Consider the following 26,706-nt stretch of genomic DNA (forward strand, 5'->3'; position numbering starts at 1 on the left):
GGATAAGAACATACCCTTATCTGTTCTAGAGTTCTCCAGACAACTATCACTTACTTCTCTTCCCTTCATTTTCACTTGGGACAGATAGTGCAGGAAACAAGACAAATAGAGGAAATCACAGCACAATTTAAATGTGGTAGAATAGAATCCTCCCTTTCGCTAAAAATAAAAGTATACATAAATGGCGGAAGAGCATAAACCAGACGGTATCTTACCCATCCACTAAAGTCCCCTGGCATTTAAGACCTGAAATAGGGGATTGGACCGTCAACTTGTTTGGTACCAACTCTGACTTAAAAAGACTGTTCTTCTGGGAATTGAAGGAAAAGCAAGGAAAGAAAAAGAGGCAGAGAGATTTTCCAGCCACTCAATCCAGAGGGTAATCCAGAAGCCCTTAGGTGGGTGGAAGGCAAAACGTCTCCCATCAAACCCACAATATATCCTGGGTTGCCAAGACAAAAGAGCCCTGTCAGTCTTTGGGTTGAATCAATCCCGAAGCTATTTGGAAGCTGGAACCAGAGGAAAGGTTATGACACCCCCTAGTCGGGACACACTCTCCGGGAGCCGCGGGTCCAGAGCGCCCCCCGCCGAACCCGCAGTCAGCCAATAGGATCCTGAGGTTTCGGGATGATGAGATGCGGGACCGCTACTGGGCCAATCAGGAGCCAGGCGCGGTCAGGGGGAGGGGATGAGAAGAGAAGCCGGGGGCGATGGAGACGCAGAGACATCAACATAAGTTTCACACCTTGGAATGTGAGGGACTTTCTCTCATCTCCAGCACATCTCCAACTCTGAGCAGGAGGGCCCCAAAGAACTTCTTCCACCTTCTCATACTGCAAGGGGCCTTGGGGCTTGTGAGATCCCTATCATTGTTGGCTGCCTTTTTATGCTCTCTGCAAGGAGGAAGAGGGCGACGAACAACGTGGTGCTGAGGAACTGACCTCCGGCCCTTCGAATCTCTGGAGAAGTGGGGCAGAAGAGGAGTGGTCGGGGCTGGGGGACTCCATGCGGGGGCCATGGACAGAGCGACACTCCTGGCGCTGCCCCGCCTGTGCGCACTATGGGCAGTCCTGTTTGCGCTGTTTCCCTGCGGAGTCCAAGGAAACTGGATGTGAGTATGGGGGCAGCAGAGGTACCCGGGTTATGTGGTTTAAAAAGGTGCCCACCCCCCAGAACATTCAACTGAGGCCGGGAGAGGAGGGGCGGAGACCCTAGAGCGGATGACCTAATTTTTGGAAAACATCTGGGATTGGGGAGGAGGGCAGGGGAGCGGCTTACGCTAGGGGCGGCCGTGTCTTACAGGTGGTTGGGCATCGCCTCCTTTGGGGTTCCGGAGAAGCTGGGCTGCGCCAACTTGCCACTGAACAGCCGCCAGAAGGAGCTGTGCAAGAGGAAACCCTACCTGCTGCCCAGCATCCGCGAGGGCGCCCGGCTGGGCATTCAGGAGTGCAGGAGCCAGTTCAAACACGAGAGATGGAACTGCATGGTCGCCACCGCCAATGCCGCCGCCGCTGCCCCGCTCGGCACCAGCCCCCTCTTTGGCTACGAATTGACCAGCGGTGAGTCCAGGACCTTTGGGAATGGCAGGGAACACAAGGCGACAACTCCTCTGTCATTTACTTCAAATAAAGCAAATAATGTTAGAGTGGTCTCGTGGCTCTCTAAATCTTGAAAAAGGCTTTTAGTGCAGGGAACCGGGAGCGACAGAGGCCAGACTCCGGGTGCAGGTGCGATACTGGAGGAGGGGGGACTTCCCAGATACAGAGCCCGGGCGCTAAGGGCAGTGGCTTTTCCTCCTTCCCGCGGCCCCACGCTCGAGTTGCAGAAAAACTCTTGACTCTCCTACCCCGCCGACCCCCTCGGACCCCGAAGCGCCCCCTACTTGAGTGACCAGCTGGAGAAACATGATGTCGGCAGCGGGGAATGCTGCAGCCGCATCTGCTTTGATTTAACCGGCTCCGCAGCTCACCGAGCCCTGGACAAGTGGCTAACCCAAGCGAAGCCCCACGTTTGTTGACTCCTCCGAGCACCGGGTGGACCGCAGGAGGGGGATTTTAAAGGGCCTGTCCCCGACCACCCGAAGCGCGGCTAACCTGAGCACCACGACTTTAGCTGTCTCCCCTGTTTTCCTTTCCTTCTCGCTCTCCCTTCCTCAGCGCACTCCCGCCACAGGGGAAGCTGCAATAAAGTTAAGTTCTCTTTCCACGTGTGTAGTGTCTTGGTAAGGATCAAGGTGCAGAGAGCCAGGATTGTTCCTGGAATATTAATTGTTTCAAAGAATTTTAGGATTGGGTCGCTGAAAGATGCATTGTCGTTTTTCGGGTTCATTTTCCTTCTCTCCCCACCTTTGACCCTTTCCCGCAGGGTCCACACACACACTCTGCAGCCAAAGCAACGCTTTTCTGCCTTAAAGTTTTAGCTCGCGCACCCTTCCAAGGGAGCCCAGATCCCCGTAGGTAGGAGTTGGGGGAGAGAAGAAGAAGAAAGAAAAGGAAAAAGAAAAACAAAAAGTGTTTTTCACAGTTGCTGAAATGCAGAAGCTTTAGCTGTTGAAAAGGTTTCTTGGACAACGGGCGTGAAACTGTTTCTATTCCAATCTAAACATCTGGAAAGGAAAAAAAAAAATGTCGCCCTGCTGAGTCCCTTCTAGTTCACCTTATTAATGTTTTAATAGAACTTTAATTTTCAAAGATTTTAGTTCAAACTCTATTTCAGGAGTGCTAAATACAACTATTTCATTATAGGACACATTTTTGGTAAGATTTTTTTTTTTTTGCTAGTGACATTTCAATTATCTTACTTTTCATTACCTTTATAACTGTAACAGTTGTACTATGTAAAATGTTAACTGTTTTTTTTATTACTATCAGGGATTTTTTAAAGTCTAGTTTTTAGTATGAAAGTAAACTGTAACATTTATCTATTAATCATCTTGATCTTGGCTTAATTTTAATTTGCATTCTGAAGAATATTACTTACTCAAACAAAAATCATATTACATTTTTCAGCATGTGTTTTGTGAATGCGGCATATTTTAAATTTAAAAATATGTTTTCCTTTCCTTCTCTGATTTCCTGTGAGTATTTTAGATTCACAGAATCCATGCAAAGGAATTTAAATTTGACCTGTGTCATTGAGCTGTTATTGGACACTAAGCTTAAATATGATTTTAAGGTATGAAGATAATGTGTGGTGTTACAATGTATGAAAGTCCCCTCAAGTGGGATACTGAAAATTAATGTTACTGTTTTAAAGGCTGAAACAATGTAAATATTCCTTTCTAAATCCGTACACAGTAAGCATCCTTTATAAGCTATTGAAAAATTACTTGCCTGGTAAGAGGATGAGTGGGAGCCTTTGTTGTGAACATAAATAAAAAGTGACATGGCTTTCTAATTAGGCAATTTATGTTTTATTCTAGGCACTAAGGAGACAGCATTTATTTATGCTGTGATGGCGGCAGGCCTGGTGCACTCTGTGACCAGGTCATGCAGTGCAGGCAACATGACAGAATGTTCCTGTGATACCACCCTGCAGAATGGTGGCTCAGCAAGTGAAGGCTGGCACTGGGGAGGCTGTTCTGATGATGTTCAGTATGGCATGTGGTTCAGCAGAAAGTTCCTGGACTTCCCCATCAGAAACACCACTGGAAAAGAAAGCAAAGTACTGCTAACAATGAACCTACATAACAGTGAAGCTGGGAGGCAGGTATGTATAAGAAAATGAAATACAAATCCAGTGTTTTTATGTAAATAACACTAGGATTACACTTCTGGATGAATCCATCTAAATGATTTAAACACTGAGCACTGACAGCACACAAACACACACATTTAAATATACACACATATATATATATATCCACAGGCACTCATATTCCTTAATGATTGTGTACTGACCACATTGATTCTATTAGGTTCTACATCTAATATGAGTTGAATCTTGTAATACAATGTATTAGTATATGTTGCACCCTGAAACATTAATTATGAAATAACCATTGTACATGTATGTGTTGTATTACTGGCTCCACACCCTTAGGAAGTTAATGGCAAAGCCAGAATAAGACTTATGGTATCTGCTTTTCTAATGGTACTGAATCAAATATTATTTATCCGTATTTGAATTTTGAGTATGTGTCTGTAAATCCACTATTTTTCTGTCCAGTGGTTCTGAAACATGCTGTCAGTAGTGTTCTTAATTTCTTGAATAAACATTCTTGGGAAGTAAACATCTACTATCATATTTTCTGCAAAGCAAAGTTTTATTTTTTAAATAAAATGGATATTTTATTTTAAAGATATTCAGGTTTGTTTTTTAAAAATCATAAAATTCAGATAAGTATTAGGAAGTTATAGTTATATTAAATGTTTGGCTATTTTAAAATATAGCTATATTCAAAGTAGATTGAGAGTAGGGAAATTTGAAGAACAATCACCTAATTAACTTCTTTTATAATTTCTGATTTTTTACTTTGTTTTCTTAAAATGGGTATATGTGTAGCTTAATTTAACTTAGGTATAATTATATTATTGAATATTGATTCAATAAAGTTTGAGTTCTACAACATAGTTGAATTAGTTGGCAATTCATAGTGACTTTTCTGGTTGTAACTTTTTTATGAGTATGTATTTTCTACATCATAATAAACTTTTTAAGACAGGACTATCCACACATCTTGTATATTATTGTAAATAAGCAATAACCTATAAAGATCCCAGAGTAGCCATTGCAATCTACCACATTCTCCTGAAGTAAATTAAAGAAAGTTGCAGTATCTCTTAGGAATATTTAAAATATATGTTGCATTTGTTTTACATTTTTGGCAAGTAAATACTGGGACTCATTCAGAATGGTTGTGAGTTCTAGCCAATTTAGTTAACTGCCTTGGTTTAAAATACAAAAAAAAATGCAAACAATAAATTTAAACATTCAAATTTAAATTTTCAAACAATTTTAATTTCAAAATAGCAAAGTAATAAATAAAGAAATCAGTAGTTATATAAGCTTTCCATATTTTTGTTTAAAAAATTAAAAATTATTTTACCTCACTTAAATAACTCTTGTCTAATATGTAGTTATGTAGTACTCTTTCCCTTAAAATTTTTAAAAAATGTTGCTTCAATTTAAATATTATCCAATGAAGAAATATTTATAATTTCTAACATAGTAATATAAAAGATGGTAAATGTAAATAACATACGTTCTTTTAAACTCTAGAGTTAAACTAAAGAAAGCTATCAAGTTATATAAAATAGACATGTATTATAAAACAAGAAAACAATTAAATGAAAGTTTATTATCAACATAAAACTTATATCTTCTTTAGCCTTTCTTTAAATAATCTGGTAGTGATTTAAAAATTTTAACTGGAAAACCAAAACGTAGGAGCTCATGTTATGATTAGTTTTCTCAAATAAAGCAGTCTCTGAATTTATGAAAAGCCCTAAATCATTTTAAAATGCATTTTTACAAGTAACATTATGCAACTATTTAGTTTTATTTTATCTCAACTATTTAGTTTTATTTTAAAATTAGATAGCAATAGTTTCCTCTGTAACTGTTAGTATTAAACTTTTATTTCCTTTCTGATTTTATTTTTTTTTTTTTAAAAAAAAGAGCTATTCAACTTGGACTTTAATCCACTACTTGTTAGCAAAAATCAATTTTCTCATAGTACATAGATTTTCTGCTATTATTCTATCTAGGGAGAAAATAATTCAGCCTATGTGCACATATACTTTTTGTACAAATTTCGGAGTTTTCCCTATGGAAACTTTTTTTTTCACGTTATTCTAAATGGAATCTTAAAAATATTACAAAATATTTACCTGGTTATTTTGAAAGTGCTACACTAATGTTTTTGTTGGTCTTCCCTCATGAGGTATTATAATTCAAAACATTTTGTATTTTTCTTTCCATTGGTAGCCAAAAAAAGAAAAAAAAATCCCCCAAAAGAAAAACAAAACAAAAAACTCTCCAAGGAACAGGTTTCCAGGGTATTAGCTAACATGTAAGAGCAATCGACTCAATTTTCAATACTGGCAATTAGGATTTTAATCTACTAGGCATATTCGTCTGAGTGAAGTTCAAGGTCTGCATTCAATTGAGTTGATTATTTTAGTCTCAAAATCCCAAACTCGAAATGTAGGAAAGCGTTCAGAGAAATGTGGGTACTGGCGCTTAGTAGTGCTGTGAGCAGGATAGATGATTTTCTAACCGCTGACCTTAAATACTCTGATTCCCACTTGGTTTCTGACACCATTCCTAAAGTTATAACTCCAAGAATAATGTTGCCGAATAGTGATTGGCTAGCAGAATGATGTGATGTCTTCCAGGGGCAGAACTTCTGGGAATAATGTGACTTGGAATATTTATGGGTATTTCTTTTGGTGTGCTTAAAATATTTCCATTCTTACCATGTCCACCTCATAAACTTTTAAGTTTCTCTACCCCATAATTTGTTTTATGATGAGTAACTCAACAAAGTGGGAAGGGCCAGCCCCAAATTTTCATTGACCTGTTTCAGGAATATTTATAAGTAGTTGAACAACACGTAAGCGTTTTGCTTTTCAGCAGGTTCAAGTATATTTTTGAACCAAAAGAGACAAATTGGATCAAAGGAGTAGGAATCCTACACCCACCCATCCAATCTCATGTCGCAGTTTTCATAAAAAACTTAAACAGATCATTTGATGATTGACGAAATGAAATGTTAACTCACAAAATGTTCCACAACAATTTTCTGGCCATTCCTATAAAGTTTGAATAATGTACTATACTGGAAAACAATCTTCGCCTGCTGCATTACCTCTGAGTCCAAATTGTGGGACCAATCAGTCCTTAAACCACTTCTTAAGCTGTTTCTATTTTTACCTTAAGTACCAATGATACATCTTTCCTATTTCACTTCATTAGAAATTGATCAAACCAAAACTGACATGAGGAATACAGTATATTAAATGCCACCCTCCTAATTGCTCTCCCATGGTCTAAAAATGTTCCACCAAAATGTGCACATCTGTTTGCAATAGTTAACAAAACATTCCTCTGTTAATATCGTTATAAACCTTAACAATTCAACTAGAGTAGAGAAAGGAATTTTCTCATAACCACACACAACTCATTCGGTTGCTATTCTCTTACTTTTCCCGTTACCAGAAAATGATGGAGCTATCACTGTAACTCAGAATGACTATTTAACGTTAATTAGGAATCTGAAAGGAAAAGATCTAGAATATACTTTAAAAAAATTTTTTGCAGTGTTCATACAATCTCCTTAAATATACTTGCTTTATCCACTTTAATTTTTCTCTGTTCTACTAAAATTATCTTGCTGTGTATAAAGATCTTATATCACAAATCATCAACTTATAAGTATTTGTGCTGTTTCTTTTTCTATAAAATTGGAATTTTAACAAAATACCTATTCACTAAATGCCTACTAGGTACAAAGCATTTCTCCCTATAAAAACTAAATGAAGTAAAACTATCTGTGAAAATGTGCTATGAGAAATGCTAAATTCTGTAGAGCTAAACTTGTGTTTATCTGCCCCCAAACTCTGAATTTCATAAAATTCTGAGTGTGATTATATGGGTTTATTTTAATTCACATTTGGACAAGGTCTACCCTTGAAGTATTTTAAGGGTATAGGCATTCAAATTGCATGTCAAGTTATTGGAATTCTTCTCTTTGAAGTTCACTTATATACACAGATTCTAAGAAAAATATGTCATATAGATGACAAAAATATGATTTCTTATTGTTAGAACCACTTACAATTCAAAAGTAATGGAATAAAACTAAAATAAAAAAATGTTACTGGCAAATTATAAACTTCAGGTATTTAAAAGGGTTGGTTTTCTGGAGTAGGAAAATTCTCCCAAAACTCAGATAGAAATTCAGAGGTTGAGAAAATTGAATTTGAAAATCTCTTTTTATTCTTCAAACCTGGGAAGCACCATGTCATTTTTGTGGACTAATCTTGTTGTGGACAGGGCTAGAGTGAAAGAATTGGTGGATAGTCCAGCTGACTGAAGGTGTCCTAGTACCCCTGGCCCTGGGGCAGTCAGTTTTTTTGTTTATGAAGGTGATTTTTATTACATCCTCTGGTTCAGGTTACCAACCGAGGATGGATTAAAACTGCTTGAGTGAGCGGAACTAATTAGTCAATAAGTATTTGATGAGCATCTACTCTGTCCTCTATGATTTGCTGATCGGCAACTCCTTCCATGATGTCTGAACCAGTTAATAATAGGACAAGTCAGCTCCTCCAGTCATGATCCATAGGAAAAGCCAGCTTTAAATCACTAAGTGAGGACTATAAGGAATGTTGATCAGGCTTAAGCACATAATCATACTTTCTTAGGTTTTTGCCTTTCTTGGATAATTTGTTATTACCTAAGACTGACTGACCTCGTTTTCTCAAACCCTTCAGGCACTTAAAATTTGGACAAAGACAGACAGATCACATTAATTTGATCATTTCTTTGCCTAGTGGTGTCTTAATGAATTGAGGGTTTTGTGAATATCAAATGCCATAAATTAAACCAAGTAAGCCTGTGTGCCATATTTCATATATTTCTCTTACATCAGTGGAGGGCATATTTTGCCTTAGGTTAATAAGAAATAGATACATTAATTAGTTTTTCAGTTTCATGAATTCAAAAGGAGTATATGTGCCATATTTTATAAAGAACAGAATTTAAATATTATTCTGTTGATTATTTTTAAACATGCCTAAGAAGTAACAAACATTGTACAAATCAATATCATATGCTTTCATTGAAAGCTGAAAATTAATCTTAGTTGTTTGGAATATTCTGCATCACTAGATAGTACAGAAAACTTTCCTAATGTGTTAGAAAATGTAATTCCATTAATATGTCAATATTGGGTTTAATACAAACTAGCAAAGTATACACCCTTGTCATTTTATAGTTTTGATAAGAACTGCAAGCAGAATTTAAACTGTGCGGGTTTTTTTCCCTTTCTTTGGTGAAATTACATACATAATTTCCAAGTAATTGAATGGCTGGATCCATTTTTCATTTTGCCCAGCATGTTGACAGAATGTCAACTCTACAGTTAATGCTGACGATTTATTAATCTGTTCTGCCATCATCTGGGGACTGAAGGAAGCTATGCTGGCGAGCCTGGTATATAAGAGTTTAGAGTCCTAAATTTCTAAAATCTTTTATTGCTTTTGCATTATTAGGTCCATTGAAGCTTTTTATCTTAACTCTTACTGTAACTTGTTCTTCAGAAAAAGGAGACATTTAGAACTTAATATGCACCCGACTCATGGGTTATTACAAATTTATATGTCATCTCATTTAATTCCTCTCCATAAAGTGGAATTTCTGCATAAACTCCCCACTTAGAAATGAAAAATTACAAAAACATTATCCTTTTTCTGTTTTTGCTGTTAGGATAGTGCTACTGATCCACTAGGAATAGGACATATGTTTTGGATTAATTTTCCAGAAAAGAGAAAGGGTTTGCTGGAACCATCCATACTCTATAGCTCATTCTCCTTTTGACCAACTTAACTTGATTAGTCAAGGTTTCTCATGTGTCCTGTGACCAGGGGATTCTCCCTATTCCTTCCCCACCCTACCTTACATTAACATATCTAACTTTTAATAGTGGTCAAACCTAAGACTTTCAACTGGAACAATAGATGTCATCACTGGCTGCAGTTAGCATCATTTGAGCAGCTTGTGCCAACCAATTAAGTCATAATCTCAAGGGTTTGAGCAAGGTTTATTTGTACAGTCCCCATTAATGTACTGTGCAAGTTGAGGGCATCTGCTTTATCGGTGCTTCTCAAACTTAAATGTGCATAAGAATCATATGGGGTCTTATTAAATTGGAGCTTTTGATTCTGTACTTCTGGAGTAAGGCTTGAATTTCTCATGTGGCATGCTGGGGCTGCTGGTCATGAATCACCCTGTGAATAGCAATGTATTCACTGGTACCAAGAACATGCAGGCATTCATGAGCATCCTCCCACAAATTTGAGTAAGGGATTAGTAATAAAAATAATTTTCCTTTGGTATCTCCGATAATCTCTGACAACAATAGTCTGGCCTACTACTACTTTAAATGCAACTTGGATTTGCTCTGCAAGATTGAGACATTTGGACAAAACTAAAAACATTTGAACCCTAAACAATCGTTAAAGATCCTTTAGTTTCAAAGCTGTCATTTTTTTGTTGTTGTTGTTTAATAGGAGGAAACAGACCCAGAAAGTTAAGTAATTCAGTTAGCTGTGTTTCTGACATTTAAACACAATTACTGTTGGTTTCAGGCGGTCGCCAAGTTGATGTCAGTTGATTGCCGCTGCCATGGAGTCTCTGGTTCCTGTGCTGTGAAAACATGCTGGAAAACCATGTCTTCTTTTGAAAAGATTGGCCATTGGTTAAAGGATAAATATGAAAACAGTATCCAGGTATCAGACAAAATAAAGAGGAAAATGCGCAGGAGAGAAAAAGATCAGAGGAAAATACCAATCCGTAAGGATGACCTGCTCTATGTTAATAAGTCTCCCAACTACTGCGTGGAAGATAAAAAGCTGGGGATCCCAGGGACACAAGGCAGAGAATGCAACCGTACATCAGAGGGTGCAGATGGCTGCAACCTCCTGTGCTGTGGCCGAGGCTACAACACCCATGTGGTCAGGCACGTGGAGAGATGTGAGTGTAAATTCATCTGGTGCTGTTATGTCCGCTGCAGAAGGTGTGAGAGCATGACTGACGTCCACACTTGTAAGTAACTGCTCTCTCCAGCTGCCTGCAAGACTCAGCAACAAACAATGGGGTTGCAGCCAAAGGGTACCTCTCCTGGTACAGTGCTGGCCAAGGTGACTCCTGCACTCCCAGATCCTTGAGCCCCTCTGAGATTTCCTTTACCTGACTGACATCCAATTACACATTGATCATGGATTTCTTGGGATTTTGAAGTTGAGAAGGTTTGCATTCATCTGTGAGTGGTTTGGAGGATGTATATTGACATACAAGGAAGATAAATCTGTTTCCTCAGCAAGAAAGAACCCTCACACTGGAGACCTGGTCCATACTCAGGAAGATCCTCAACTATGGAACTCAGTTATGGAAATCAGTAATGGTGGGTGAACAGCAGTTTTTTTTTTTTTTTTTTTTTTTTTTTTTTTACAGACATCTCTATGGCAACCAGGAGTGGTAAACATGAATCTCATTTATTCTCAGTATTTTAATTGAAGAAATGTTACTAAGTGTTTGTGCATAGACAGACGTTGAAAAGTTAAACTGAGTGGTTGGTGCCTACTGACCCTTTCATGTACTTCAAAAGAAGGGCAATAGAAAAAAAATCTTCATAAGTAACACAATATCCCTAAAAAGTGTTCCTTGGAAACATTTAGTGAAAAAGAGTCAAACTGTAAAAAAGTAAAATGTATTAATTGAATTTTAAGTGCCTTTTAACCAGGAGAATTTGTTTAGAAAAACCTCTATATGGTATACAACAATCTTTGATCTTGAGAGTCATAATTTTATTATAGACCAGTTTCCTATGTTAACAACTTGGCACAGAGATCCTGGGAGAGGGAGAATCTGAAAACAGGTGGGAATACAGCATAGGTAAAAATATAAAGGGCTCTCATATATTACAATAAAAAGCACCCTTTAAATGTGTAAAGTCAGTATTTTGTATAGTATTTTGCTAACAGAGTTTTATATTTTGTAAATATGGTATTTAAGTTATATGACGTATTAAAATGTAAGACATTTATTGCCAAAGCCTAAGAGCTGAGGCAATAAGATTATCCCAGAATTAAGATTAGCCTCTGTTTCTTTTCATACTATTATTTCTGATTATTTTTAACATTGAAAAAGAAGGTAATTGAGCAATTAGTTATATGGATGTGTATTTCTTGCCAAAATGACAGTTTTATACGTTATAGATTAAAATATGTTGCAAAATATTGGGGATTGTGTTATTTCAGTAGTCAGATTAATTGAATTCTCTTTTCACATTAGTTATGTTTAACTTGTAAGGTTATTATAATAAATTATATAGCAAGTCTTAACTCGATAAAAGAATCTAAGTCAGAGTAATGATCAATTTGCAGATTTGATATCCTGGATATTTATTATATTATATGTAATGCTGCATTTCCATTTGAATTTTTGAGTGGTCTTTCTTGATTTAATATCCATGCATGTATTTTCATTATATTTTACAAAGTTCCTGGTGAAAATTACAGGGATGTATTTAAAGTTGTATTTTAATATAAATGCTTATGGTTTTATGCATTGTTAAATATTTCAGTATTATATAGAAAAAAGTTTTCTAAGTTCAGAATGGATAAAGAAAGAATATTCTCTTCCCTATGAATAAGATAAAGAAATGTTTCCCTGACCCAGAGTCTTCATTCTATTTCCTTTTAATTTCATTTACCAAGGCAGAGCAATTATTTATGAAAAAGAGAACACTCATGGAAAATGTCTGAGTTCTAGTATTAAAATCAAGACAAAGCGGGAGTTCATAATCCACTTGAATCAAACCGTGTAATATGATGTACTAAGAACTATGTAATGTTATGAACGACCAATAAAAAAAAAAATCAAGACTGAACATGTAGCAGGCATGGTGGTACATGCTTATAATCCCAACAACTTGAGAGGCTGAGGCAGGGGGATCGTGAATTCAAGCCAGTCTCAGTCAGCAACTTAGTGAAGCTCTGAGAAACTTAAGGAGACCCTGTCTCAAAACAAAAAATAAAATGGGCTGTAGATATGGCTCAGTGGTTAAGCACATCTGGGTTCATCCTAGTACCCTCCCACCACCACCCCACCAAAAGAAGAGGAAGACTATAATGTTTAATAACTACCAATTCTTCTTTTAACTAGAAAACTTTTCATAATATGAATACCTGATTACCCAGCCATTACTCTAAAAACCTGATGCTAACTCAGGCTCTCCTCTATGTGCTAAGCAAGAACAGCTCCAACTCCCAAGCTGCATCTTTGGGTTCTTCTTTTCCTTCTCATCCTTGGCACTTCCACGAAGTCATCCTCGAGTTTCTCTTCTCTTACTGGCTGACAGCCTGGTGTTGGCCCACTTCCTTCCCACTCCCAGTTGGTGGTTATAGCACCACTGTGCCCTTAGGAACACCATTCTGAGGGCAAAGGTTCTTATCTTGTCTAGGCTATTTTGCTTGCCTTAGTTATGACTCTATTTTGAGTAACAGAAAACAACCCAGACTGGTTTAAATATTAAAGGAAAACTTCAGAATTTTAACAGGTTTAGGTGAAGCTTGATCCATAAACTCACACTGAGGCTCAGGTCTCTCCATCACTTGAGGCTGACTTCAGATGCCACAATGTGTGGTAACCCCCAAGCCCTCCCCTCCCACCCATAGCAGCTCCAGGTTCTCTGCTTTTCTTAGCAACAGGGATGCTCACATTTTCCCAATACTTGTTCTAAGGAGAGAGGTCTCATTCTAAGGAAAGGCGGAGGTTCTTTTCTAAAAGTAATCTCACCTGCAAGAGAACAGAAATTTTTCTTTCCTGGAAGCCCCAGCAAAGGTCGAATGTCATTGGCCCTTATTGGTTAAATGTGCCCATCTCAGAGCCGATCATAATGACCACTGGGGGGATGGAGGTAGGCAATAGGTACATGGATCTGTCTGATGGCCCTTGCCTGGAAGTAGCAGTGGGTTTCATGCAAACTAAAATGACATAGCTTGAAAACAGAGGGGGTGAATTCATAGAGGAAAACCAAGGTGTTATGCACTAGTAAAGGGTGCCTGCATGCTGGCCAGCAAGTCATTACATGTCCCAATTCTAGTGATGTGTTCACAGGACAGCTTCTTTCATCACAGAATTCATATCCAGACAAAGCAAGTCCAAAACTCTGTGGGTTATGTATGTGGGTACAAAGTGCCTTGATTTATTTAAAAGCCCTGTATAGTGTTAAAAGGGGGAGAGGAGTGTTCTAGTGTTATTTTTTTCAGTTTAATAGTTCAATGTTTTTATTAATTTAGAATTGCCTAATAGAAATGATGGTTCATCTTAAAATAAAATCAAGAATATCGTGTTTAATGGCCTTATTTGTAACCTCTGGATAAGGAAATTGACTAATAAAAACATTTCTGATTTGCAGTACCTTTACACAACATTAATAACACATTAAACCTTTTTAATATAAACTGCATTATTTCCTTATCCCAAATTGGATGATAGCTATCTTATATTTTAAGGAGCTATGATAGTCATACAAAGAATAACAAGGACATTTTTATTATAAATGTTTAGATACTATGACCTTATGATTTTGCATCTTTGGAAACATGTGATAGTCACAGTAAACATTTTCAAAGCACTTTAATTTCCTGAAGTACTATCAGAAAAAAAAGAGATATTGTCTTTGATTTTACTTAGTTTAAAATGTGGAAGCAGAAAAGCTCATCAAAATATTGACTTAGAGGCCCTTTGGGAGTTGCTGATAACTTTTTTTGCATCAGCTTCCACAGGTCGCCAAACACCAAGAAATTAAACCAACCACTTGGAGCCAGTTAGTTGTCTAGAACATTATGATTCACTTGGCTGAATAGATGGAAGAAAAAATTCAAATCCCATCTCCAGGAACCATGATAGTCCCTTAGGTGAACCCTTCCTTAGGACAGTGAGCTAAGATGCCTGGATTCTTTTCTATTTCAGTTTTACCATAGATAAGAGTGATGTCACACTCTTCTTGGAGGAGGAGGATGGCATGTGGCATAGCACGAAAGGAGACATGGTGGTATACCAGGGAGGGACTCATTTCCTTTGAAAGAGAATATTAATAAACACTTCACACTCCCTGTAAACTGAGTATTGGTCTAATTATATATATACACATATAAATGTATGTGTATAATATATATTTATTATACACATGTATGTACATATATACATTATATACATTTATATATAATTAATTAAATATATATGTATATTATATATATTTAATTCTCACAACAGCCACATAAAGTATGTACCATTCTGTAGCCCTCATTTAAACTATACCTGCAAAAGGCCAAGTAACCAGCCTTTCACAGAATAACTAGCTTTGGCATCCATGCCCTAGCCAGTACTAAGTTATTATTGTACTAAAATATCAAAATTGTCAGTAAACTATAATTACAGTTTGGGTATTTGTGAATATAATGACAATTCTAGTATTTTTTTCATAGTTTGGTTATGTAAACTTGGTTGAGGGTGTGAAGTGAATGGAAAACTGAGAATGGAGGTAGGCTGTGAAATTATAATTAAAATCCACTGTTTCTTGATGTCTAAACTCAAGAGTCATTTGAGCAGATTTGTACTGTAGATCCCAATGGGGCCAACAGTTGAATTATCCAAGAATCTAACAATTGTTCCAAAAATAAATGACTCCGGGTAGAGATCACACTAACTAGGTTTGACATAAAATAAATACTTATATCCTTTTTATTGTTGTGCTTATAGTCAGTTGTTACATAAGTGTTATTTTTAATAGATGGATGAAATTTACCATTTGTAGTGGTTTATATTCACATCCAAAGAAAAACCACTAGAGGTGGTTTGCAACAGATTAAAACCTTTTGATTGAAACAAAATCTGCTAGAAAAAGCAATCTCTTCCCTTGTGATTATAAAGGGAAAGTAATAATACGTGTGGAACAAGTCAACACAAACTAAACTTTCATATGTGACTTTTTAATTTGCAGAATAAGTGAAAGCACTTGATTGGTAAGAACAGGAAAGTCAGAAAGTCTGGAGGATACTGTACTACCTTTTATTGTTAAATGGCCATTCTAGCCATTAGAGTGGCTCACCTCTACTGGCCCAAAAGCCTTCCCTTCTATATTTTAGTAATGAGCTAATACTCATGGTCATAATCCATAACCACTTGCCCCTGTGTAGCCAGAAAAGGAAGGGCAGCCTCTTCTTGTTGCTACTAATTACTCTTTGCTATTACCATATTAAACCACATTCAATTATACTTAATCTCTTTCTCAACCAAGGAAATGTGTCAGTATACAAAATGTAAATCAATGGTTACCTGTTTATTCCTGGTATATAATCCTCACTTTTCATTAGTCCTATCCACTGTCATTTCTTTATCTTAAACTCTCTGGCAAATAAATATTTTTTGCTCCTCTCAAGCTCTATGAAAGGCAAAAAGTAACATATGGTAAAAGAGCAATTTGGAAAAAGTGAAGAAGTCAATGGGATGCATCCTAACATGCATATCAATTTAACCTCTATTAAATTGGTACAGGGTAAGTAATTTTTACAAACTGAAAGGTAAACCTCACTATTTATGTAAGAAATTGCCAGCTTTAAGACTTTTTCCCCCAAGTCCTCAACATAATACTTGAGAAACTATACTTAAAATTTCTTGACTAAGATATGGGAAAAACAATCTCAAAATTCCAGTTGCCACAACTCGTCACTGTGCCCAAATCCAACACACCCAGGGCTTTAGAACCAAAGGAACACTATTCCAGAGTATTTCCATAATGGAATGTTAACACTGCCTTCTAAGATACTTTATTAACAATTCCATTGGTTTTTCAATCTTATTCTGGTCAAGTATCAGATTTCTATAGAAGTCTGGAGCAAGTCCTCTCCCTAAGGGAGAAGAGAAAGCAATTTAGGGCAGGGCACATTCCCAGGTAATCAGCAGGCAAGACTCAGCCCAGAGCTCATTCCCAGCATCTCAGGAAATACTAGTTAATACCCTTCCACTTTCCATCCTGGGCCTCCCCAACAATCAGGGATTACTGCTTTCTCCATGAACTGAACATACTTCTAATGATAGCCCCCAGCATTATTTGCTTCTAAACTTTTCTTCTGATCAGAGCTTGGACTCCATGACATTCTCATTGGAGTTCATTCTGGTTCTTATCAAATAAAACAAAGTATTTCTCCAATCAGGCCCCTGATGCACAGAGGTATACAAAAACTAAATAGCTTTTGAAACTAAAATTGAAAGTAATTTAAAAGATTTCTATGTTCTTATCAACATCTGACATGATAAAATGCAAAATTTGCGTTAAGTTTTAGGATAAGAGAACTCAGGCTCATTCACACTCTCAGGGCTGAGCATTACCCTCCTCTGTTGGAGGACTATATTTACAGAAAACAAACATAGACTTCCAACTTGTCCAGTTTACTCCATTGTTCACTGAGAAGGCTATGCTCTGGAAGGGGATTCATTGGTGCCAAGACTGAGTTCGTTCATCCCACCATGACACTTCCAAGCTCTAGCAGCAGTAGCAGGCATCATGGAAAACATGAAAGTTAAACATTAAGATTTCAAATAGACTTTGCTGTAAAAGGAATGTTTTGAACCCAAAAGGTAAAACTGTGACAATTCCCATTCAAGGCTGACTTGTTAACTTTTTTTGGTCTAAAATGTTACTAGTCTGCAAGAGACAGCTTATTGCAATTATAATACTAGCAGTTGCATTTATTGAGTACTTGGTGTCAGGTGTTTTGTAGGAACCACACACACACTAATCTCATTCCTGTTTCACAGGCATGGGAACTTTCTCAAGATCACCCTGTCATAACCGGTGGAAACAAAGAAGCTTATGCAGGCAGGTCTGTGTTCCTAATCAGTACACTATACTGTCTCACCACAGAATTCCCTTCTCTTTAAGGTTTTAGCCTCCTCTTTTCTATGGCTACCAAGGTAAACAAATATGGGCCAACAGTTATGGAGCATTATAAACTTGTAGGTACATAAATTAGATTTTCCCTGACAAAAGGGAACATCTTTTATAAATTTAGCCTTGTTCTTTCAAAATTCAGTGCACTCTAGGTCAGCATGATTTATGCACAGCTGAACAGTGATTTTAGTAATGGCACCAAGTTGTATGTGTGAAATAGCTATACTGGGAAGATTGTGTTCTCCATACTAGTAAACTGCCCATGGGACAAACCCAAGAGAAACATCTTCTCTGTCTCTAACCTAAGGGTTGGTTGGCCAACCTCTTTTCCTTCTGACCATCCACAGAAGAGACACCCAAATGTTCAGTGGATTGGAGCAAGGCTGTAGTAGAGGAAGGCCTCTTAGATTCTCTGGAGGGGCTTTCATCTTACTGTTGGCTCCCCTCACGCCACCTAGCAACAGCAGACTGTCAGGCCCTGGCCAGGCCCATTTGCTCTATACTCTCATCTAGCCTTGATTAAACTAGAACCTCAAGAAAAGGAATTGCAACAAAGCAAGTTATAGGAGAGGATCAAAGCCTAAGTAAACAAAGGAGCCTAAGATGGGTGGAAACTGATTAATGACATGTAACAATCAAGAAACAAGTATATGATAGAAAAGTAGTCTTGGCAAGAGATGGGAAAAGCATTCTCATTAGGAATGCTTTACAAAAAGTGAAATCTGTTCCTTTATTCTAAATCTCTAAATTTATACGTCTTTTACTGCTATTCAAAAGGTTGTATTTATTGAGAAGTGGCAAATCCTCTACCAAATCAACAAATAATTTTCCCCTTTCATATACATTTCAAAAAAGTCTTCTAAATGAATTTCTACTTTTGACCATCTGCTCACTGAACACAGAATACTTCTCATTCTTTCATTTAAAAAGCAGGTAGTAGGCCCTGCATGGTGTAGCATGCCTGTAATCCCAGCGGCTCTCCAGGCTGAGGAAGGAGGATCTTGAGTTTAAAGCAAACCTCAGCAAAAGCAATGCACTAAGCAACTCAGTGAGACCCTGTCTCTAAATACAATACAATATAGGGCTGGGGATGTGGCTCAGTGATTGAGTGCCCCTGAGTTCAACACCCAGTAACCCCTCCCCAACACCCCTCAAAAAAAAGGTAGGTAGTGGTGAGGATCAAACAGAATAAAATTATATTTTTTGGTCAAATTATTTATAATCTGTGTAAACTTTAAAAGTATAAAGTAAAATACAGGCTAAATGAATTTTCAGCTACCATAAAATTATAAAATATTAGCTGACTCATTGAAAAACAAGTACAATATAGAAATCACAATGATAAATTTCACTTTAATCAAATTAAAGTCAGGAATATGAAGACTGGCTCGATTTTTCTTTAATTTTCCAAATACTACTTATTTTCTACTTTTTTTACTCTATTTTAACATTCATATAATAATACATGTGTTCTAGGAAAGCATCTGTGGTTACAAATAAAAAATATGTATCCACAAGCCCTTAAATACCATGTAAACTACTGGATTGTCAACATCAAATTTCTACTTCAATAAAGAAAATTATTAATGTTAAATGAGCATTGTTTCACTTATAATGCTGACTTTAAAGAGATCTGGAAATAAAATATAGTAAAATTATTGCTTCCAAAGTTAAGTTGGCACAATCTATACAAGACAGAATTCAAACAAAAACATACTGCACCAAAGCAGTTAGTTACATAACTAATCCTAACCCCATCTCTCGACATCTCAATGCACCTGCAAACGCCATCCTTCTACAATCTTTAAAATCAAAGGGGTGTCCTGGGGTCTAGATATATAAATTCTATATATGTTATGATATATCCTCTGCTTTTTAACCACAGCACTGATTTATTTGCATGTTAAACAGTACAATAAATACTTAAAAAAATCTCAATTGAAGTCTCATAGTATATTACTTTTTCAGATAATAAAAAAATTCATGTGTAAAACAAGATGTATTTATTTTCATTATTTAAAAAAAATGTAACATTTATTGTACAATCCCTGGAACTGTAAAATAGCTATTCTTTTAATTTACAGAATCAAGGGAAGTATTTTAAATGTCAAAATATACATGCTGCATGTGATTGAATATATAAGCACCAAAAATCTAAAAAGTTTACAAAAATTGTTTAAACATATAAGGTGCATTTACTTATGAATTACATTCAGTTTAAGGGAAGATACTATACCCCAAAGGTTATTAATATTTACGAAATATCTGAAAGGCATCCAACTTACAGCAAAATAACAAATACTGCTTATAGGTTATTTTTATACAAGCCATTTAGGTTCAAAATATTTTAGGGCTGACTTATACTGTGAAAGGCAGTTTGGATTATTAAATTTGTTTATGTTCCAGCTTAAGATACTTCATATATAACAGGAATTTAATGTCCTAGAAAAACTAAAGCAAAATAAAACAAAACTAAGTAATTTTGTAAACATCTTAAGGAAAAAGTTAGATCTCTTATTTTCTATATAGAATTGGGAATGAAGTCATTTTGGGTCAAATAAAATTATTTAAAAAATGTTATTAGTCTACTCAGTAATTGGACTTTTCTAAATATGCCACTAAAGCTTTGGGCAATAATTGCCATTAAGAAGTTAGATGAAGTAAATAGAAAATTAATTTATCAGCTTATAAATCAAGTGTCATGATATTAAAGCATAGCTCTTTTCAAATCATTTAGTCAATGCCAATAACAAATAAGGAAAATATATACCTGTATTGCTCTAAATATACTGTTTTTAGTTGTCCTAAATGACCTGATTAGGTCAGGGAGGGGACTTGGCCTGGTTCTCCAACTCTGTGGAATTTCTACCTCCAGCTTCATTCTAAATAGCTTATACAAGATCAAATTATTGACACCACTACCACATAATTCAGAAGCTGTAGTCCTAAAGGACACCTACATTTATATATTGACTTTTTGCTGTGTGCATTAAAGAATTTGTTGTGCTTTTCACAAATCTGACATAAGTTTTTGTATCCAACATTTTATTTCTTGGTTTCTTTGGAAGGGAAAATAAAGAAAAGAGGTACATCAGGAGAAATGGATTATAAGGTGACATTACACATATGGCTAGCTAAATATTTTTTGACTTTAAAAGATAATGTCATCACAAGGCCAGATATATATCTATACATATAAACAAAATCTCCTCCATAAAAGCCATATTCCATGACTGATTTTCACAGCAACCTTATATATCAATGTTTTTCACAAATCTGATCAGTAATCCACTGAGTATGCTTTTAGAATTGATGTATGTCATTACCATAGCAGTCTAAACATTTGTACTTTTAAGGAAATGTGCTTAAAAATGGTACAGTGATTTGCCCATTAGGACTATTTACAAAGATAGCTATTTACGTTAGCAATAAATAATCCTGATATCAAAAGAGATAATGCTCATGCACACACCAAGATGGATGCATGCTCTTAAAATATTTACACGTAGTTTCTTCTTTATGAGTCTCCCATTAATATTGAAAGTGCGCTTCCTTCTGTTTTTCCATATTTTCTTCAGTCTTGTTTCTGGGGGATGCATCCTTCCATTTCTACAACTTCAGGCCATCCTTCGTATTTATTTGTATCCTTATTGTTCTTTATGTGCTATTGGAACACAGTAATAATATACAGTTTAAAAAACCTTTGTGTCCTGATTTGCAAAAAAACATAACTCTACTCACTCATTTCAGTAACACTCATGTCAACAATGAAGTCATATAAATTACTGACCAAGATAGTAAATGAGCAACCCCTGGGGTCTGACACATCCGTGGCCAACCTTCAAAACACAGCTAAAACAAAACACTGAAGACGCTTTTACAGGATCATGTGTCAGTCAAAAAGTAAAGTTTACATTCTATTAAGTTCTGTAGTATTTCCAAACTTAACTGATTCTAATAGCTAAAGCTTAATTAAAATATTTAATAACTAATGCTTCCTAAAAGGCTTCAAAGTAATCCTATTCCAATGCACTGTTACATAGGGGAAAAAAAAATACAGAATTTGTTTTTGAATTTTGAAATTTAAAAAGTGTCATGGTTATTTCAAATAGCTAGTTATCAAAAACTTAATGAAAAATATCTGAATATATTTAATAGCTGCTTTATCTAATTTTTAATAACCGGATGGGAATATATACTGGGAAGTTTTACACACTTTGCTTTTGTCCACTGATTATGAAGTTCTAAGATACTAACCTGTTCAAAAGGACTTTTTGTCTTAATGCCCTTCCCACCACAGAAGACCCAGTTGTCTCTAAAACCAAGAGTATTAATAGACGTGCTTCCCAATTCAGAAATAAGCCGCCGTGCCTCATCATTGAGTCTTAAGGAAAAAGAAAACAACAGTAAACACAGGGCACTGCACTTAGCACTGATTCATCCATAACAGTTGATAAGCATGAAGTAAAATGAAAACACGTGAACTTAAATAAGAAAATGTAAAAAACAGAAAGTTTTCACAGAATATTTCTATTTAAATTCTTTAGTGGAAAAGAACATGAATTCTAGCAATTAATAATGTTAATTTATTCTATTAGGAAGTAAATAAGTTTTAGTAGATATCTACCCAGGTTAATCCAAGGTCTTAAGCAACCAATATCTTTGTAAAACTAATTAGCACTTCGATTCTCCACTAAACCCTTTATAAATTATATGGGAATGGAATAAAGGTAAATGTTGATAGAAATTTGGAAGTTTTCACAGTATTTTAAGACAAAGCAAATTTTGAAAACAGCAGTACAAATGTTATTTCAGCTATGTAAAAAATGAAAATATTAACTGCCAGAAAAAGGAGGGGCAGTAGCCAGCTAGCCACTATGGAAATTACTAGTTTAAATTATTGGGGTGGGGGGTAGGTTATAATTCTAACATTGAGAGATTCCCTTTCCCTTGTCTCTCAAAGGGGAGAAGAAACTCAAATAAACGCTAGGTGTATAACTACAAACAGAACAAAAATATAATTAAGGGTCACCTGTACAGGTTATTTGATATGAAGTCCTATAGCATATGGCCCCATAAGCAGCTCATCAAGGGCAAGTACATATGACAGTCCCTCAGTCCCACCATCTAGGGCAATATGAAAGGTGTGTTCTGCTAAAATGTGGGGCAGGGTGTTTCATATTTGCAAATTCCAGTGTTTTAAAAAACATACTGTGCTAGTATCTGTTAGCTTTTATTAGTATATTAATGAAATAAACCAGGTATAGCTCTCATTTAACTAAAGATAAAAGGGATGATTTATATTTTGAAATCATAAAACAGGAAAGAACTACAATATAACAGCTTTTATAACTTATGCAAACCACATCCATGGAGCAATGGAATGATTCTGACCACAGCACGGGCACTGTTATCCACCTGAAGGAGTCTACTAGAAGAAGTGAATAAATGAGGGACAGCACCTGGAATATTTAGCCTTTCAGACTCAACTCTATATTAAGTGATACATTATAACCATGAACCAAAAAGATGTGAAATGTCTTTAGTATAAAAAGAACCAGTGACAACTTAGCTTCTGGAGAGGAAACATTCATATGGAGCATATACAGGGGCTCTCTCACTTTCTCCTCAACTTTTGTTTCCTGTGACCATCCTTACATGAATTAGGTATCACTCTCCATTTGTTTGCTCCCTTAATAAACAATTTGTGTATTAGAGAGTATTGCCTGAATTCTGTTTTCTCATTTCCAAATAGTGTAGAACATATGTCATGGATCTGGAAGACTAAAATTCCACTCATACAGTTTATGTAGATGTTCTATTTTATGGCTACTTTCTCAAAATTTTCTACTTGTGACACTAGTAGATGAGTTTTGCTGCCATAACATGAATAAATAGTACTGAAATGCAGAGGGTACATTATAGTTGGTTCTCTGGGCAAAGAGCCCTAGACTCCATTCACATTTACACCTCAGAAAGATTACAACTTGCCATCTCACAGACATTTAGGGCTGCTCATGAACAGCTGAAATTACAAATGTTAAATTCACAAATGGTGATTGCTTTATATACAAAAACTGTCCCCAAAGTAGGTGGCCATCCAAACACAGGTCTGGTCTCTGAAAAAAGTAAGTAAAATTTTTCTTGGCTAAGCATTTGCAGCAACTAAGAAACAAATTGAAGGGCAGTTAGTCATTGTTACTTCTGTAACCAGTTATTTTCACAATTTCATAAGTTATCATTATAATCTGTACAAATGAATTTAGCATGAGATACAGAAGAAATGTGAAGATTTAGCTTTATGTTTTCACTCCAGTGATCTCTTTCCTTATATTTCCATGAGACTATCCAGAGTTCCCATTCTTCAAGAGAGTATTAGTATAGCAGACCTGAGGTTTCCATCATTAGAAAGGCCTGATATCTGGATTGGTCTTGGCTGGCATCTGGAGGAGGAGGGCTCCCATCCTTTTCAAAACTAAAGGGAATGATTTCTTATGCCTGTGTGCACAAATGATGTAGTTTATGCTGAATGTCCACTCTTGTCTTGATGTCTGGGATTTGGGAATGCCTTAGGTAGATGGTGCCTACATGACAAATCTCAGGTAAAAACCCCAGGTCACTGAGGTAGAAATGGGGACCAAGACGGTGTCTGGTTTTGCTTCAGTCCTTGCTGATAAAAGAAGTACATATGATAGTCCCTCAGTCCCACAATTGAGCCAAGCCAATGTCTCCTTTTTTGAAGTTCAGAAAGCAATAAGAATGGTTATTCTGGGCTCAATTCTGATTAATGAGAAAGAACAAGTAGGAAAATAGAAGTGTTATGAACTTTGCACCATACTACCTTAATAGACTGAAGAACAGATGCTAGACATTGGGGGCCATCTAGCCCAGACTTGAAAGAGAGTTTGTTACAGAAAGTTCAGGTTGGAAATGCCTATGAAGGAAAACACACACACCCCAAATAACCCTAATAATTTTCACCATATAATGAGGGTATTGTGATGGGTTCAAACTAAAAAAAAAAAAAAAAAGTCACAGTTTTAAAAATACGAGGCAAAACACATTACTGAGAACAAAGCTTTTTTAAAAAAAATAATTATTTTTTAGTTGTAGTTGGACACAATACCTTTATTTTACTGATTTATATGTGGTGCTGAGGATCGAACCCAGGCCCTGTATGAGTTAGGCAAGTACTTTACTGCTGAGCCACAACCCCAGCATCATAACCCCAGCCCCAGAGAACAAAGCTTCTAATACTACCAGGAAGACGTAGTTCTCAGAATAAGATGAGACTCCCAAAACTACTAGAAATTTTGCTACAAAGTGGGAGTAATGACAGGACCCACTGTTTCAAAATAATGACATAATATCATCACAACAAAGCAAGACAGTCTGTCCAGAGGGGTACACATATTTTTAATCAACATAAAAAGAGAATAGCAGCTCTACGATATCTACATAAGTGCTTTACAGTAGATGTAAACCTCCAGACCCACAGAAGGCACACAATTAGGTTCTACAGGAACTTGTTAATATAATCTTTGAGGCAGTATGAAGATACCGAGACAAAAAAAGTCAAAAGTTGAAGTTTTCCAAAAATACAAGGAAAATTTTAGAAACTATGGTTCCAATTCCTACCACAATTCTACAAGAAAAGACAATGAAGAAATCTACAAGCATTAAAATGAAAGAAGGAGGGGCTGGGGATATAGCTCAGTTGGTAGAGTGCTTGCCTCTCATGCACAAGGCCCTGAGTTTGATCCCCAGCAAAACACAAACACACAAACACACACACACACACACACACACAAATAATAATAATAATAAAATGAAAGAAGGAAAGAAAGCATATAGTGGGAAAGAGAAAGGAATTAAGTAAAGTCAACTTAATGACATTTTAGCTATTTCAGCTATGGAGGAAGTAGATCAGGGTACTGTAATTAGCATCATCTATGGATTTCAACTAACAGTCTCAAAAAACAGCCTCTATAAATAAAACAATAAAATTGCAGCTGGATAATATGCTTATTGAGGTACACTGGAAAATAGTTTCTGCAGTTCATTATCAGCTGAATCCTTTGGAAGAGGAGGCCTCTGGTAGGGTAGCATACTGCTCTTGAGAAACATTTTTATCAAGGACTTATATTTGGACATAAAAATGACTTTGGAGAGAGTACAAAGCCTGGATCATGGAAACCTCATATGACAAATGTCAGAATCAAGACCAAGACAGTCCAAATCAGCAAAATTAAATTTAACAAGAATAAATGAATATAAAGTTCTTCATTTAAATTAACAAAATCAAGTTCTGAATGGAGGGAAAGACCTGACTTGGCAGTGGTTTAAAAAACAAAATAAAAGTCTAAGATCAAATAAACAGATTCTAGAACTTAACTTGACCAAAAACTCATGAGCCAAAAATGTGATGTGATTATTTAAAAAAAAAACTAATAGAATACCAGTCTACATGAATATTCAAAGAAATGTAATCTCTAAAACAGAGCAAGAGATCATCTCCACTGCACTCTGCACTGGCCAGACCACATCTGGAACACTGTATTTAATTTGGGACAGTCATTTTAAAAGAAACAATAATCAGCTAAAGAATGCCCAAGAAATGTAGCCAGGAGTATAAGTAGAATAAGAAACTAACATGATAAAAGGTAAAAAGAGGTCTGTGTACTGAGCCTAGAAAAGAAAAAAGTAAACACCAATTAGCTTTAAATTCTTGGAGAACATATTTATTGTTTTGTTGCACAACTTACCCAATTTCAGGATAATCAGGCAGAATTTAAAGGGAGCCCACCCTGGAGCACAGAACTTCTCTATGAATCTGCATTAGTTTTGTTTCAGATAGGGAAACTGCATGGGTATGAAAGTGAAGATATTTACAGAGCACTCCAGGGAATCTTGCTCAGGCTTGGGTGTTGTTTTAGATAGCCTTTAAGGTTTTTTCTTAATCTCAGGCATCTACACTGAAAACTTCCAGTTAGGCTACAATTTATTATTAGAATATTAATAGA

The 26,706-nt window shown here is 36.2% G+C and overlaps 2 protein-coding genes across 3 annotated transcripts in view; one reads left to right on the top strand and one right to left on the bottom strand.

The window, feature by feature from the left end:
- The first annotated feature begins 1,016 nt into the window (after positions 1-1,016).
- Wnt16 (Wnt family member 16) lies at positions 1,017-11,044 on the top strand. The gene is made up of 4 exons (XM_026388735.2): positions 1,017-1,111; positions 1,303-1,559; positions 3,422-3,708; positions 10,314-11,044. The coding sequence occupies exons 1-4, from the start codon at positions 1,017-1,019 to the stop codon at positions 10,776-10,778; spliced, it is 1,104 nt and encodes a 367-aa protein (XP_026244520.1). The 3' UTR covers positions 10,779-11,044.
- An 8,000-nt stretch (positions 11,045-19,044) lies between these two features.
- The window catches only part of Fam3c (FAM3 metabolism regulating signaling molecule C), a 45,336-nt gene continuing 37,674 nt past the window's right edge, over positions 19,045-26,706 (bottom strand). For both annotated transcript variants that reach the window (XM_026388736.2, XM_026388737.2), the window contains exons 9-10: positions 21,941-22,067; positions 19,045-21,347 (exon numbers count right to left, since the gene is read on the bottom strand). In XM_026388736.2, coding sequence (XP_026244521.1) covers positions 21,258-21,347; positions 21,941-22,067 — 217 coding nt within the window. In that variant the 3' untranslated portion in view covers positions 19,045-21,257. The remainder of the gene's footprint in view (positions 21,348-21,940; positions 22,068-26,706) is intronic.

Source organism: Urocitellus parryii, chromosome 3, assembly GCF_045843805.1.
Source record: "Urocitellus parryii isolate mUroPar1 chromosome 3, mUroPar1.hap1, whole genome shotgun sequence".
In the NCBI taxonomy this organism is placed as follows: domain Eukaryota; kingdom Metazoa; phylum Chordata; class Mammalia; order Rodentia; family Sciuridae; genus Urocitellus; species Urocitellus parryii.

Bases quoted from the DNA above. Each gene is read 5' to 3' on its own strand.
- Wnt16 (XM_026388735.2), top strand. From the start codon at position 1,017: ATGGACAGAGCGACACTCCTGGCGCTGCCCCGCCTGTGCGCACTATGG. The intron at 1,112-1,302 runs GTGAGTATGGGG...CGTGTCTTACAG, and splicing joins GGAGTCCAAGGAAACTGGAT to GTGGTTGGGCATCGCCTCCT. The intron at 1,560-3,421 runs GTGAGTCCAGGA...GTTTTATTCTAG, and splicing joins TGGCTACGAATTGACCAGCG to GCACTAAGGAGACAGCATTT.